Source organism: Balaenoptera ricei, chromosome 8, assembly GCF_028023285.1.
Source record: "Balaenoptera ricei isolate mBalRic1 chromosome 8, mBalRic1.hap2, whole genome shotgun sequence".
Taxonomy (NCBI): Eukaryota; Metazoa; Chordata; class Mammalia; order Artiodactyla; family Balaenopteridae; genus Balaenoptera; species Balaenoptera ricei.
This window is the reverse complement of record NC_082646.1, coordinates 28,832,154-28,849,298: the sequence shown is the minus strand read 5'-3', so window position 1 is coordinate 28,849,298 and position 17,145 is coordinate 28,832,154. Positions and strand designations below refer to the sequence as shown.

General features: G+C 34.8%; 1 protein-coding gene across 1 annotated transcript in view; it reads left to right on the top strand.

Annotated features, from left to right (window-relative positions):
- Positions 1–15,488, top strand: part of GUCY1A2 (guanylate cyclase 1 soluble subunit alpha 2) — a 402,881-nt gene extending 387,393 nt beyond the window's left edge. The window contains exon 8 of the mRNA XM_059929348.1: positions 15,006–15,488. Within this exon, the coding sequence (XP_059785331.1) occupies positions 15,006–15,213 (208 nt within the window). The 3' untranslated portion in view covers positions 15,214–15,488. The remainder of the gene's footprint in view (positions 1–15,005) is intronic.
- The last annotated feature ends 1,657 nt before the right edge of the window (positions 15,489–17,145 follow it).

The following is a 17,145-nucleotide window of genomic DNA, read 5'->3' as shown; positions in this document are numbered from 1 at the left end:
TTTTTTTCATTTTCTTTTCTCAGAACTGTTATCCTTCTCCATCACTCAAAGACATAGTGTCTAATGCCATCATAACAGAGTCCAAATGCATTCCTTAGCAAAAAGATATTCAGGTAATTAGCAACAGTAGAAAATTCTAATTTAACTTTGCAGATTGAACACCTGGGTTTTCATTAATCTTTTCTGAAATAGTAGGAAAATGATAGTAAAAATATAAAACAAGTATAATCCTCTCTCAACATATACATGCAAAGAAGGGAAAAGGAGTTAAAAATGGAAGAGAGCAAGATGAAAAGTGTATACTTTAGTGGTATTTGGCTTAGTACAGAGGGGAACAATGACGTCTCAAGTCTTACAGAGGAAGGTACAGATAAGAAACAGGCTTATATACTCTAACTCTAAATATCAGCCTATTCAGAAAAAGAGAGAAACTAATTAGAGGATTAATTTACAAAGTCCAACACATAACTGAGAGAAATTTCAGAAAAAGTACAAGAAGTAGAAACAACCCCAGGTATTTTAAGATGGAAAAGATTTAATACAGTGAATGATGATATGCTTACAGAACCATGAAAGGGGGAAAAAGAGCAGATTCTAAACTGGGTATCTTGAAATGATGCCAGCAAATATAAAACTGGCTAGTTAAGCCTCTGATGTCACTACTGGAGTTATAATGTTCTAGGTCTGGAGCCATGGCCACAGCCATACTAAGCTTTGAATCTCAGGAAGCTGAAAAGTGGTTGCCTAAATGTTCATTCCAGCGATTAGGAGGTTGGGTGAAAAAGTCACCACTACTGGGCCATTTTCCTGATACTCAGGAAACTAGAAACTGGAGCCTTCTTCTGCAAAATTCTAATCTGATAGCCAGGGTTAATAGTCAGTTGCCAAAAGAAAATGGAATCAACTTAACTTCTGACATTCAAATCTTGAACGAATGACTCTAATTGTAGGAACCTAATAATCACTCAGAAACTTAGTTGTGAGGAATTTGAAAAATGTAGTTTCTAGCTGGGTAGCCATGTGCTCATCTAAAACTCTATTATTTAGTAAGAATAAATTTGGAAGGGACAAATAACTGTAGAAGTATACAATAGTTTATTTTCCTTGAGATATTGAATGAAAATGGCTCTAAATTTGATCAGGTGAAACAGGGGGACTAAGTAACAGTCTATATACTGAACAGTGAGATTCCCAGCTCATTTCCTCCATTTAACTTCCAGAATGCTGGAAGCCAGGTTTAATGCCACAGGCATGATTGGAACATTGTTACTTGGACAAATTAGCCCAAGGGAAGAATGCTAAATGTATTGATATTTGGGAGCCCTAATGAAATGCCCAAAAGAAACCCACAATTTTATAAAATCTTGCCACACATAAAGCTTCCAATCAGATTGTACTGCATCACAGTTAAGTAAAAGGGACTTCCAATGATATTAGTCATTTTTGAATGCCTTTAATATGAAAGAGAAAGACCAAAATAAGCACGCAAACATCAACCAAAAAAAAAAAAAAAAAATCCCAACAACAAGTAGTCAATAAGCATTTGGAGGAAATGGAGGCAATATAGAGAACAGAAGAAAATCAAAAAGGATGATTAATATTGTCATAGATTTAAGATTGTAAGTAAGAACAAAACACTTAAAAAAATGAAACAATCATATAACAAATACGAACTCTTGGAAATTAAAAATATGATATCTGAAGTTTTAAAATTGTTTTAAAATCCTTGTGAGGATTACAAGATAATATTAGAGGAAATCATGCAGAAAGTAGAATAGAAAAATGAGCAAGTAAATCACAGAGAAAAGAAAACAAACTGGAGGATCAATTTACCAAGTCCAATATATAACTAAGCAGAAATCCAGAAAGAAAAATACAGAATAAATGTAAAAAATTATCAATGAAATACCAAAAAATTCTCAGAACTGAAAGATATAACTGTATATCAAAAGCTTCCACTAATGGTCATTTTAATGAATAAAAAATGCATTGAGACACCATTATCATTAATTTGTATAAAACCAGAGACAGAAAGATGATGATGATGATAAAAGAGAGAGAGAAAGAGAGAAAGACTGACAGAAAGTTTATACCCACCGGAATAGGAAATGGAATGACACCTGACTTTTTAGCAGCAAAATATTGAGGAGAAAATAATTTCCAATCAAGAATTTAATGATGCATCAAACTAATCAAGTTGAGAAGAGAATGAAATAAAGACATTTCAGATATTCAGTCTTCAAAAAGTCACTATCCTCATATGCTTTCTTGGCCTCAGCTCTGCAAAATGCCTCATATATTATTGTCTCTTGCCTTGGTCTTAATGAATTCTTCGGTGAGCAGTAGCATGGAAATGAATAGACAAGTTTGTGATTACTTTGGTAGATAGCATTCTGAGTTGTTGCTCTCTTATAACTTTGCATATTACACAGGTCTTTTTAGTTGTTGAAACAAAGAAAAGATTTTCCAATCTTGCATGATGATTTCAAACATGCAGATGTTAGAGGACTGCACATCTAGTTGGTCACTATTAGAGACTGGAAATACATCTATTAATTTCAGCAAGGTTTGTTTTGTCTAGGGAGTTACCCCTGACATCAACTCAGCTAAAACAAACAAACAAATAAACAAAAAACACTTTATGAAAAGACATTTTCAGCAAAAATAAAAGTTCCTTCTTTCCATCTCAGTCCTCTCCTGCCCCATAACTATTACAATCAAAACTAGCAATGCATTTGTTCAGCACCTAGCTCTTAGAAGGCATTTAGGAACTAACTGTTGACCAGCTAACTGCTGAACTCATTGACCAGAAGACTGCATGAAGGTAAAGCCTGGTTTAAGAATTGTATTACTGGTTATCTTTCCTAATTCTACAGTCTTGGAGTAGTATGAGAAATGCACATAGCAACCAGCCCTAAAGGCCTCCCTAATTAACAATCAAATCAAAGTATAGATTTGGAGAAAAAGGAATAGAGTAATAAAAGATCAAATTCTAACCTAAGCCATTAGTTTAGAATAATAAGCCATTAGGTTAGAATAATATATAACCATCAACCTGTATATATGACAATGAAGTATGATCTGAAGAAGACAATAAATCCTAGAATAGGATGCCTGAAATGTCATGGTTACAACTTGATTACTTTTTCAAAACTCTGGATCTTGTGTTAAAATGGAAATTACATTTAGGTCATTTGTACCTCAGTGTGATTTAGTTTCAGGTCCTTTTCCAAGACAGAATACAGGAGAGCACAATGCTTAGTGAAAACAAGGGGGAATGGGCATTCAGACAAGAGCTGAAGGAATCAGAGAACAGCTTCATTGCACAGCAGTGAGGGAGCAGCTTCATGGACCTCCATGGAGGTTCGTGGCATGCTTGAGGGCCATCCGATGATCTGTAGAAGCAGTTAATTTTCATCTTGAAAATCAATTTGTAGAAAAAACTCTGTTGAGAAGAGGAAAGGTGACAGGCAGGTAAACTAGGATTTGTGTGGCTTCTGAACACTTGTTAAACATGTTGAAATTCCCAAGTTGTATATCAACCACTTAGGGATTAGAGCTGGAGATTAATTTAGATTTATGTAGAATTTAAGCTTCCATATCAGTCCTGAGTTGCTGAAGAAATGGACTGCTAGGCAAAGCTTTAGAGCCAGCCCAGGGACTTGGACTTAATAAAGCATATCAAAAGGGTCAGAAGTTCTGAGGTGATCAGTGTATAAATTCTTAATCCCTGTATACACATTTGATCATTTATTTATCACCATGACTCATCATGACCAGGTGTGCTGTGTGAAATGTTTCCCCCGACCTCCTGCACAGACCCGCCAGTAATTCATTCAGATTTTCCTATTGGAAATCATCTGAATATTGCACTTCAGTATTTATATATACAAAACTTGCTAAATACTGGGTATCATAGGAGCTTGGATCAATTTATCCTTATGTGCTCTCATTTTTATAATTAAAATTTAAAACTGTATTTAGTTTATTAATACCAAAACATATACTTATAAAAGAATAAAACTCCATAAAAGTTGATGCATTTGTATTTTAGCACAGTATATATGAGATGAATTTAAAATGTCAAGAAATGAATTCATTATTAAAAGTTTCCTCCCAGACAAAGTCCAGTGAATTATTTAAGTTGTGGCATCCAAAGCCACTACTACACCCTCTTTCAGTCATTTACAAGGGCTTTCATAGAAGTTTTCCCAATTTTATTATTCATTGTCATAAAAATCTCAATTATAGCAAAATACAAAGACCTTGGTAAGGCAAACAAACTGTAAAGATAGCAAAATTAGGGGGCTTAACATGTAGGAATAGAGAAATGTAGTTTATCTAGAATCCTGTTTGTTGCTAATGGGCCTTTAAGGAAACTTGTTGGAAAGATTATGGCTCTATTTTATAATTGGTGGAAGTGAACTTTATTGCTCTGGTTCTAGAATTTTGTACTAAGATCCACAGTAATCATTTCTCCCTTTACCCTACAGAATTTCCTCCTTTGGATTTTATCATATGTTGTACCATATGCTGGCTTGTATTCTTAATTTGTATCATCAGTATTTCTTGCCTTTTAAATTTTATATTAACATATTCTATGCATGTCCACTTACTCTCTTCCATTCAGAGGACTATTTCATCATGTCACAAGCACTCAACAAGTGTCTATTGATTGATTGGCATCATTGATACCCACATGTTGCACATTGATGACTGTTCTGAGCTAAGAAAAATTATTCTGGAATTCAATGCTAAATTAAACTATTGTTTAGGGAATTTTACATTTTTTTCTTCTGAAGTAACTGATTGTATATTATATGTAAAGACAATCAACATCTATAAAAACAAAAAGAAAGCAAACAGGACTAAAATGACTTCCATTCTGATTGTCATTAAGGCTTATCTACATCTCAGTTTAGTTATTTTGTGATGTAAAGCTATCTTAAAGAGAAGTGACCAAGATGGTAGAGTAAGAAGACCCTGAGCTCACCTCCTTCTATGGGCACACCAAAATTACAACTATTTACAGAGCAAGTATTGGTGAGAACAACATGAAGACTAGCAGAGAATATTTTATACAATTAAAGCTATGAAAAATGAACCACAATGATATGGATAGAAGGGACAGAGATGCACTGTAATCAAGACCCATACCCCTAGGTAGGTGACCCAGAAAAGGGAGGATATTTACAATTGCAGAGTTTCTCCCCAAGGAGCAAGGGATCCAAGCCCAACATTGGGCTCCCAAACTCCATATGGGCTTCTCAGTCCAGGGGTCCTACACTTGGAAGACAAACCCCCAGAATGTTTGGCTTTGAAGAGCAATGGGGCTTACTTTTGGGAGAGACAGAGGGCTGTAGAAATAGAGACACCATATTTAAAGGGTTCATGCAAAATCACATGCTCTGGGACCCAGGGCAAAAGCAGTAATTTGAAAGGACACATTTGCTCTTCTTGGAGAGCTTCCAAGAGAAGTAGGAGACACCTAGGACTCTATCTACTACGAGGACACTGGTGGTTCTGACCAGTACCATTTTGGAATATTCCCTCTAGCTTTTAACCACTGGGACTCAGCCAGTCAGCACCAGTTCTGGGAAGCCAAAGGCCAAACAGCTATCTGTGTGGGGATAAAATCTCACTCATCATCAAGTCGGCTGCTCTGAGCTCCAGCTACCCCGGGACATGGTTCCACCCAACAGTAGGATGACACCAGCCTCAGGTCACCCTGGGCCCTGGCCCACCCAACAGCAGGCAGATGCAAGCCCAGGACCACTGCAGCCTTACAACCACCTGTTTCAACCTGACCCACCCACCAGCAGGTTGGCACCAGCACTAGACTCAAGATCTGCTGAACACTGTCCTGCCCATCAGTGGGTCAAAATTAGTTTCTGGACACTTTTGTGCCCTCAGCCAACTACCCTAGGATCTGGCCCCTCCCAGCAGCAGGTTGACACCAGCTATGGGGCCTTTAACCCTCCAGCCAGCCACCACAGGACATTGTCTCACCCACCAGTGGGCCAGCACTAGCCCCAGGAATACCCAGGGTTCTGTATCCAGCTGGTTCATAACCCAGCCCTGCCACCAGCAGACCAGTACTAGGAATGGAAGTTCCCAGTTGGTGCAGCCAGTCATGCCAGGACCCAGCCCTATCTACCAGTGGCCTACAGCTTTTACCCTAGTCAGAATCTGGCAACCAACTGGACCTGGGGCCAGCCATGTCTACCAGTACACCCACAGTAGTCAGTCCACCACAACAGAAGGGCCCATGTAGCCCACATAGAGAGCACCCCTAGAGCATATAGCTCTGGTAACCAAAGGGAAGTGTGCTGCTGGGCCCCATATGTCATCTCCTACATAAGACCACTTCTCCAAGATTGAGAAACATAACCAATCTACCAAATACGTAAAAATAAAAATGGAGAAATAGGCAAAACTAGGCAAAAGAGGAATATGTTCCAGAGGAAAGAGAAATATAAAAACCCAGAGGAACTAAATGAAGTTCAAGATAAGGAATCTACCTGAAAAAGAGTTCAAGGTAATGATCATAAAGATGTTCAAAGAACAGGGGAGAAAAATGAACGAAAAAGGTAAGAAGTTAGAAGTTTTCAACAAAGAGTTAGGAAATGTGAAGAAGAATGAAACAAACCTGAAGAATACAATAACTGAAATAAAAATACACAAGGAGAAATCAAGAGTAGATTAGATGATACAGACGAATGAGTCAGTGGACTGGAAGACAGAGTAGTGGAAATCACTCATGATGAACAGAAAAAGAATTTTTTAAAAAGAAGAGAGCTTAAGAGACCTCAGTGACAACATCAAGCATATTATTAACATTATAGGGGTCCAAGTAGAAGAAGAGAGAGAGAAACAGGCAGAGAATACATATGAAGAACTAATAACTGAAAACTTCCCTAACCTAGGAAAGTCAACAGACATCCAGGTCCAAGAAACACAGAAAGTCACAAACAAGATCAACACAAAGAGGACCAGACCAAGACACACTGTAATTAAAATAGCAAAAATTAAAGATAAAGAACATTAAAGCAGCAAGGGAAAAGCAACGTGTTATGTACAAGGGAATTCCCATAAGACTATCAGCTGACTCTGCAGGCCAGAAGGGAGTGGCATGATATATTTAAAGTGATGAAAGGAAAAAGCCTGCAACCAAGAATACTCTACCTGGCAAGCTCTTTTCAGATTTGATGGAGAAATCAAAAGGTTTACAGACAATAAAAAGCTAAAAAAGTTCAACACCAAAAACCAGTTTTACAAGAAATGCTAAAGGACCTTCTCTAAGCAGAAGAGAAGAGGTCAAAACTAGAAACATGAAAATTACAAAGAGAAAAATCTCATTGGAAAAGGCAAATATACCATAAAGGTAGTAAATCAACTATGTATAAAACAAGAAGGTTAAAAGACAAAAGTAGTAAAACCAAACTGTATGCATAATAATAAGTAGTTAAGGGATACACAAAAATAATTGATGTAAAATATGTTTGAAACAGTGAATGTGGGGGAGAAAAATTCAGGGTTGGTAAGATGTGTTTGAACTTAGAGATCAATAATGTAATATAATCATGTATGTATATTTTGCTATATATAAACCTCATGGTAATCACAAACCAAAGATCTATATAGATACATAAACACAAAAAAGAGAAAGGAATCCAAACATTAAAGATAATCATCAAATCACAAGGGAAGAAAGCAAAGAAGAAAAATGGAACAAAAAAGAACTACAAAAACTACCCCAAACCAATTAATGAAATGGTAATAAGTACAAACCTATCAATAATTACTACACATGTAAATGGACTATGTGCTCCAAAGAAAAGACATACAGTGGCTGAATGGATACATATATGTTGCCTTCAGGATACTCACTTAACATCTGAAGATACACACAGACCAAAAGTGAGGGGGTGGGAAAAGATATTCCATGCAAATTGAAATGAAAAAAAAAAGCCAGGGTAGCAATACTTATATCAGACAAAATGACTTTAAAACAGAGACTTTAACAGGAGACAAATTAATATATCACTTAATGATCAAGAAGAAGATCTAAAGATTGTAAATATATATACCCAATGTAAGAGCATTTAAATATACATAAAGCAAATATTAACACACATAAAGGGAGAAATTGACAGGAACACAATAATAGTAGGGGACTTCAACACCTCACTTACATCAATGGGCAGATTATCCAGACAGAAAAATCAATACAGAAACACTGGCCTTAAATGACACATTATGCTTGATAGGCTTAATGGATGTATATTGAACATTTCATCCGAAAGCAGCATAATACATATTCTTTTCAAGTGCACATGGAACATTCTCCAGGATAGATCACACGGGCTAGGCCACAAAACAAGTCTCAGTAAATTTAAGGAAAATGAAATCAGATTAAGGATGTTTTTTGTTTTGGTATAAGAAGGGAAGTCAACTATAAGAATAAAAACTGCAAAGATCACAAACATGTGGAAGGTAAGCAATATGCTACTAAACAACTGATGGGTCACTCAAGATATCAATAAGAAAATCAAAAAATACCTTGAGACAAATGAAAATGGAAACATAACAGTTCAAAATCTATGGGATGGGGCAAAAAGCAGTTCTTAAAGAGAATTTTATAGCAATACAAGCCTACCACAGGGAACAAGAAATATCTCAAATAAATAATCTAATATCACACCTGAAGGAACTAGAAAAAGAAGTACAAATAAAACCCAAAATTAGTAGAAGGAAGGAAATCATATAGATCAGAGCAGAAATAAAGGAAATAGAGAATTTTTAAAAAACCAATAGATCAGTGAAAATGAGATATGAACTTTTGATAAGATAAACAACATTGATAAACATTTAGCCAAACTAAAAAAGATAGCCCAAATCAATGAAATCTGAAATGTAAAAGAGTAAGTTACAACCAACACCACAGAATTACAAAGGATCATAAGATATTACTGCAAACAATTATACATCAATTAAATGGACAACCTAGAAAAAATGGAAACATTCCTACAAATGTATAATTTTCCAAGACTGAACCAAGAAGCAATAGAAAATATGAACAGAACAATTACCAGGAATGAAGTTGAATCAGTAATTTTAAAACTCTCGTCAAATAAAAGTGCAGAATCAGATGGACTCAGAGTTGAATTCTACCAAATATTTAAAGAAGCATCAACACCTAATCTTCTCAAACTATTACCAAAAAGTTGAAGAGCAAGGAATACTTCTGAACTCATTCTATGAGGCCAGCATCAGCCTGTTACCAAAACTAAACAAAGACATCACAAAAAAGAGAAAATTATAGGCCAGTATCAATGATGAACATGGATGTAAAAACCCTCAACAAAACATTAGCAAACTGAAGTCAACAATACCTTAAAAGGATCATATACCATGATCAAGTGGGATATATCTCAGGGAATCAGGAATGGTTCAATATTTGCAAATCAAACTATGTGATAAACCACATTAACAAACTGAAGAATAAAAATTATATGATCTTTTCAGTAAATGCAGAAAAAGCTTTTGGCAAAATTCAACATAGATTTGTGATAAAAGTTCTGAACAAAGTAGGTATAGAGGGGACATAGCTCAACATAATAAAGGTCTTATATGACAAATCCAAGCCAACATCATATTCAATAATGAAAAGCTGAAAGCATTTCTTCCTGAACAAGACAAGTATGCCTACTCTCACCACTATTATACAGTACAGTATTTGAAGTCCTAGCCACAGAAATCAGACACACACACAAAAAATTTTTTTAAAGAATCCAAGCTGGAAAAAAAGAAGAAAAATTGTCACCTTTGCAAATGACATGATACTATACATAGAAAATCCTAAAGATGCCACAAAAGAAAACTACTAGAACTTATCAATGAATTTGTTAATGTTGCAAGACACAAAATTAATATACAGAAATCAGTTGCATTTCTATACATTAAAAACAAACTGTCAGAAAGAGAAATTAATAAAACAAACCCATTTACAGTTGTATCAAAAAGAATAAAATAGTTAAGAATAAATCTAACTAAGGAGGAAAAAGACCCATACTCAGAAAACTATAAGACACTGAGAATAGAAATTGAAGATGACACAGATGGAAAGATATATAATGCTTATGGGTTGGAAGAACTGATATTGTTAAATGACAATGGTACTCAGGCAGTCTGCAGATTCAATGTAATTTCTATCAAAATACCAATGGCATTTTTCACAGAACTAGAACAAATAATTCTAAAATTTGTATGGAAATACAAAAGACCCAGAATAGCCAAAATGACTTTGAGAAAAAAGAACAAAGCTGGAGGTATCATGCTCCCTGATTTTAAACCATACTACAAAGCTACAGTAATTCAAAACAGTATGGTACTGGCAGAAAACAGACACAAAGGTCAATGGAACAGAATAAAGAGCCCAGAATTAAGCCCACAGTCATATGGTCAATTAATCTACAAAAAGAAGAATGAAAATACAATGTGGAAAAGATAAATGGTGTTGGGTAAACTGGACAGAAGAATCAAATTGGACTAATTTTTCACACCATATAAAAAGTAAAATCAAAATGGATTAAAGACTTAAATATAAGACGTGAAATTGTAAAACTTTTAGAAGAAGACTTACCTAATATGCTTTTTGTCATTGGTTTTAGCAATACTTTTCTGGACATGTCTCCTTAGGCAAGGGAAACAAAAGCAAAAATAAACAAATGGGACTACATCAAACTAAAAAGTTTTGCACAACAAAGGAAACTATCAACAAAATTAAAAAGCTCTCTACTGAATGGGAGAAGATATTTGCAAACCACCTATCCAAAAAGGAGTTAATATCCAAAATATACAAAAACTCTTACAATGCAACATCAACAAAACAAAAACACAATTTAAAATCTGGGAGAGAACCTAGGTAGACATTTTTAAAGAAGACATACATATGGCCACCAGGCAAAGGAAAAGATGCTAATCATCAGGGAAATGCAAATAAAAATCACAATGAGATATCACCTCACACCTGTCAGAATGGCTATTATCTAAATATCAACAAATAACTAGTGCTTCCAAGAATGTGGAGAAAATGGAACCCTAAATCACTGTTGTAGGGAATGTAAATTGGTGCAGCCATTATGGAAAACAGTATGGAAATTCCTTAAAAAATTAAAAATAGAACTATCAAATGACCCAGAAATTCCACTCCTGGATGTTTATCTGAAGAAAACAAAAACACTAATAAGAAAAGATTCATTCACCTCTATGTTCACTGCAGTTTTATTACAATAGCCAAAATATGGAAGCAACCTCAGTGCCCATCAATAAATGAATGGATAAAGAAGATATGGCATATGCATACAATGGAATATTACTCAGCCATAAAAAAGAATGAAATCTGCCATTTGGAACAGCATGGATGGACCTAGAAGGTATCATGCTATATGAAATGTCAGAGAGAGAAAGACAAATACTGTATGATTTCACTTTTATGTGCAAGCTAAAAAGCAGAACAAATGACTGAATATAACAAAACAAGACCAGCATTATGTATACTGTGAACAAACAGGTGGTTGCCAGAGAGGAGATTGTTGGGGGAAGGAGAAATAGTTGAAGGAGATTAAGATGCACAAACTTCTAGTTACAGAATAAATGAGTTATGGTTATGAAATGTACAGTGTGGGCAATATTGTCAATAATTATGTAATATCTTTGTATGATGACATATGGTAACTAGGCTTATCATGGTGATTATTTTGAAATGTATAGCAATATCAAATCACTACTGGGTATGACAGGAGCTAACATAGTGTTTTAGGTCAACTATACTTCAAAAGTGAACAAACACAGAAAAAGAGAGCAGATTTGTGGTTACCAGAGGGGAGTGGGGGGAGCAGGAATTGGATGTAGTCAGAAGGTACAAACTAACAGTTATAAGGTAAATATGTACTGGGGATGTAATGTACAGCATGAAAAATGTAATTAGCACTGCTGTATGTTATATATGAAAGTTGTTAAGAGAATAAACCCTAAGAGTTCTCATCACAAGGAAAAAAAATTTTCTGTTTCATTAATTTTGTATTTATATGAGATGTTCACTAAACTTATTGTGGTAATTATTTCATGGTGTAAATCCAACCACTATATTGTTCACCTTAAACTTATACAGTGCTGTATGTCAATTACATCTCAATAACACTGGAAGAAAAAAAACCTATCTTAGTATAGCTTTATTATTTATCATAGTGCTAGGCTTGACTAGGAGTTAACAGGTCTGGACTCTACTTTCAGAGCCAACACTGTCTTACTGCTCCCATTATCAAAGCACTCTATCTTACTCTGGACTCACTTTTACCCTCCATAAATTTGTCAGAGAAGAGCATGTTTAGACTTTGCATGGAGTTACATTATGTGGATAAGTGAGATAAGTTAATTGAAAGAATTTTGAAATGTTAGAATGAGACTCATTTACCTATATCCCAAGTTAATATAATCACTGTGTAATATTTTTAAAGGAATGGTCAATTGGAAGTTTTTAAAAAGGAAAAATTGCAATGAGATATCACCTCACACCTGTCATAATGGCTATTATCCAAATATCAACAAATAACAAGTGCTTGCAATAATGTGGAGAAAATGGAACCCTCAGTCACTGTTGGTGGGAATGTGAATTGGTACAACCACTGTGGAGAACAGTATGGAGGTTCCTTAAATGACTAAAAATAGAACTACCATATAATCCAGCAATCCCACTCCTGGGCATATATCTGGAGAAAACCTTAGTTCAAAAAGATACATGCACCCTAATGTTCACTGAAGCATTATTTACAATAGTCAAGACATGGAAGCAACCTAATGTCCATCAACAGAGGAATGGATAAAGAAGATGTGGAGATGTGGTACATATATAAAATGGAATAGCCATAAAAAAAGAATGAAATAATGCCATATGCAGCAACATAGATGGACTTAGAGATTATCATACTAAGTGAAGTCAGTCAGATACAGAAAGACAAACATCATATGATATCACTTATATGTGGACTCTAAAAAGATGATACAAATGAACTTATCTACAAAACAGAAACAGACTCACAGATTTCTAAAACAAACTTCTGGTTACCAAAGGAGAAAGATGGGGCAAGGGGATAAACTAGGAGTTTGAGATTAACATATATACACTACTATATATAAAATAGATAATCAGTGAGGACCTACTGTATAGCACAAGGAACTACTCAATATTCTATAATAACCAGTATGGGGAAAAGAATCTGAAAAAGAATGGATATATGTATATGTACAACTGAACTACTTTGCTGTACACCTGAAACTAACACAACATTGTAAATCAACTATACCCCAATATAAAATAAAAATTAAATTAAATAAATAAACTGAACAAGTAAGAATAAAATCTTTAAAAAATCTTTTACAAGGCAAAATACTACAACAGTCATTCATAAGGGTAAATATAGATTGCTCACATTATAAGAATTCTTAGTACTACCAACTGTTATTTTCAGATAATATTTTTATCCATTAAGAACTTTTGACAAGGAATGATTCTTTTTTTCTCTTTAGTGTAAAGATGATTATCATTGCTTGTGCAATGATCTTACATTTTTCAAACACTGTTTATTCTCCTTGCACTCACTGACTTTTTCACTTTGCCTTTTCTCTGTCTTAATGGTTCCTTTCACCTCCAACCCATCTCTTATCCTGAATAACTTGGACCTGCTATTAACATTTACCTGTCTTAGGAAAATGAGTTGTTTTTAGGAAAAAAGTGATAGGTTTGGCTCCACCCTGCCTTCCAAATAAAGTCTAAACTTTTAGTTTTGGACTTCAAAAGTTTGTCTTAACCTACTGCTTCAGCCTTAACTCTCACTCTTACCTCATTCTATAATGGTATCCAATAGTTGGAAACATGTTGATCCTGATCATAATTCTCTTGTATCTAAACCTTTGATTATGTTGTTCTCCACATTCACTTATTGAAATTCTGCCCATCTTTAGTACCATCTCATCCATGAAGGTTTAGTGGTCATCCCACTGTAAACTTTTTCCCTCTCTGGACTTCAACACCTTTTTGGATTCACCTTTCTTATGGCATCTAGCCTATTGTTTTATATTACTTTTATATTACTGTGGCTTTTGTTTGCTTATTCAGTTTTTATTTTTTGTTTCTTTTATTCTCTGTGTCTATCTCTTTTGACAAAACTTTAAGCTTCTTAGCTTGTTGTGTTCTACTTATTATATTCACAACAGAATCTAGGAGATTTTCTAGGGCAATAAGAAGCAGCCCATAAAAGTTGTTGAATTAAATTGAACTTCTGGACCACTTTTTTAGGTACGGCTATCAAACTGAACATTTCATGGAACTGGACAAGAATAAATCTCCAGTATTAGTGTACTAGAAAATTGTCTTTAACTATGACTGGATGGGAAGAGTCAAGCTGTTTGACAAATAAATGCTAGTGAGTTTAGAAAATATGTATTGCTAGAAATCAGTAACCAGATATCACAGAAACATGGAATTATGACTGTTGTTCTACAAAGCTAAAAACTTGATTTATGTGTATGACACATAGGATTTAAATCTTATTGAGAGTCTACAAAACATTAAAGGAGTGCTCCAGAATTAGGCAGATTTTTAAAACAGAAAGAGTAAATCCTGCATGTTTGAATAAAAACTTGTATTATGCAGTTTCTTTAGCCTTTTGTTTAGGAAAAAAATCAACTTTGAACAAATATTTTCCAGTAGCACCAAGAACAACTTTGCTTTTTTAAAATTATTATTATAGCGTGAAGGTATTTTCTCCTGAGAAATAATATTTCCTAGTATTTGGAATGTAATGAAGGCCACATCTCTACAAAGAATGAAGGCATTTAATATGAGCTCAGTCATTGATAGGCTTCCCGAGTCTTTAAAATTTGTGTCCATTTTTTCTCATCTCCCCTGCCCATATGGTTCACATTATATATTTTCTTCTTAGATTATTAAAACGAGAAGAAAGTTTCACATTCATTCCTCGGTCCCGTGAAGAGCTTCCAGACAACTTTCCAAAGGAAATCTCTGGGGTCTGCTATTTCCTGGAGGTAAGAACTGGTCCTAAGCAGCCAAAGCCTTCTCTTTCTTCATCGAGAATAAAAAAGGTTTCCTACAACATTGGCACAATGTTCCTCCGGGAGACAAGCCTCTGAGACCTGCTACAGATCAAAGACTCCTCCAAAAAGCACAAGCCCAGAACATGGGTCATGACAGGAGAATGGAAAGATTGTTCATCTTTCACTGCTCTGTGGAGGACAAACAGTGGAATTTCTGTTATGTCAGGCAATAATCCTAGAAAAAGGAGGGTGATGACTATCAACAAAAAACTGGAGGGCAAAGTGGAAATAAGATGTATCCATTCTTATGAGTGTTTTTGTTCATATATATATTATGTATAATATATATATGTATTTTAATTAATTACAAGTGTGAGGCCCCTTTCAAAACTAACCAATAAATAGATTCCATGTTTTCTTGTTTGTCACACATACAGGTATCTTTCTCTATATATTTGTATCACTTTTGAGAGCCAGTTTTGATTATATATTCCTACATTTAGTGAGTGGGTATGAGAGGAATATTTTCTAATTTTGTTTTTCTGAACAGACATTTCATACATATATCATGGCAGTGTGGTAAACTTCCCAGCAGGAAAAACTGTAACTTGGCAAAATATTTTAGGGATATTACCTATTTTTATACATATCTCTTCTAGATAATTTCACACAGCATTATTAGATTTTCACAATCTGCTACTGTATAGTTGGTATATTATGTAATTCCAACATATTAATAGAATATAGTTTCACTTATTTAGAGAGACAAGTGCTTAGATTGAAAATACACATAACCTAGGATTTCAGATGCTGAGAAAGCATAGTATATCTGCTTAGTAAATATAGCTTTTAGATTTGATTAATGCAGCATAGAATCCAGAGGAAATGGCATTTCCTAATAGCAAATGTATGTTTCTGTAACCAAGATTAAAGAAAGGTCTTTTTGCTATCTTCTAAGAAATATCAGTGAAAATAAAATGATTTGCTACATTGGACCCTTTCAACTTAGCACTTCTAAATATAGGTAGTTTTTACAATGTGCTAAATTCTAATAAACAGCATCCTACTAAATGACATGTAAGTCCACCCCCCTGCCCCTGTCACCTTCTTCAAAGGATGCTTCCTAAGGACTAACTGCCCCTCATGGGAACAAATCGCTAGATACTGGCATTAGTGAGAAAGAGGTGTAGGATATTTTGCCAAGAAGGTTGTTTATTCTTTCATAATAAAAACAAGGAAAAAAAACTGTATTTTATGGATTTGAGATTTTTTTTTAATGTTCTTCTGCAGTTTATTTGATGTGGCTTTTAAATTCAGTGAATCACCTTCATTAATACTGAAGTATGTCTAACCTTTAGACCTAGTAATCACCAAAGTTACAGATAGGTTTCCATTGCTTGTTCTGCTAAATGAAAACCTGTTCCCATTAATTAACAGTGCATGAAAATATTATTACAGACTCACCCTGAAATTAGGAGCACAGTGTGTCCAGAGTTTCTTATGTTTCATCAGATATAGAATCTAACTTTCTCTTGAGGTTAATGAGTTGGAAACATTTGTTTCCTTGAAACCTTGTGGTGGCCATTTTCTTACTCTGATAGGTATACTCATTGGTAGCTTATGTCTACTGAATACAATATATTTTTTTTGGTTAGGGATTTTGGCTGCATTAGAATTTAGTTATGAAATAACTCAGTTAAGGAACAGATTAACTAGTGTCCAATGTAGTCTGTGAGGATTAATTAGTGTTTTTAAGTTCTCTAAGTATACAGCTAGAAAATATTTTTAGATATGCAGATTATTTGTTATAATGGTGATCATTTTTATAATTGTTGAACTCTGTTCTCTCGCTGGGGCTTAAGAGGACACTAATGCAACACTTTGCTTGTGGAAACAGGACCTAGACCTGAATCCTTGCCTGTCCCTCCCTTCCTCGGGTCTACGTTTCTGTTTTTAACCACATGTGGGCAAGAAGGCCAGGGTCTTTATAGGAGGCTGTGGAGGCTGAGGACAAGGTTCTCTCATGGG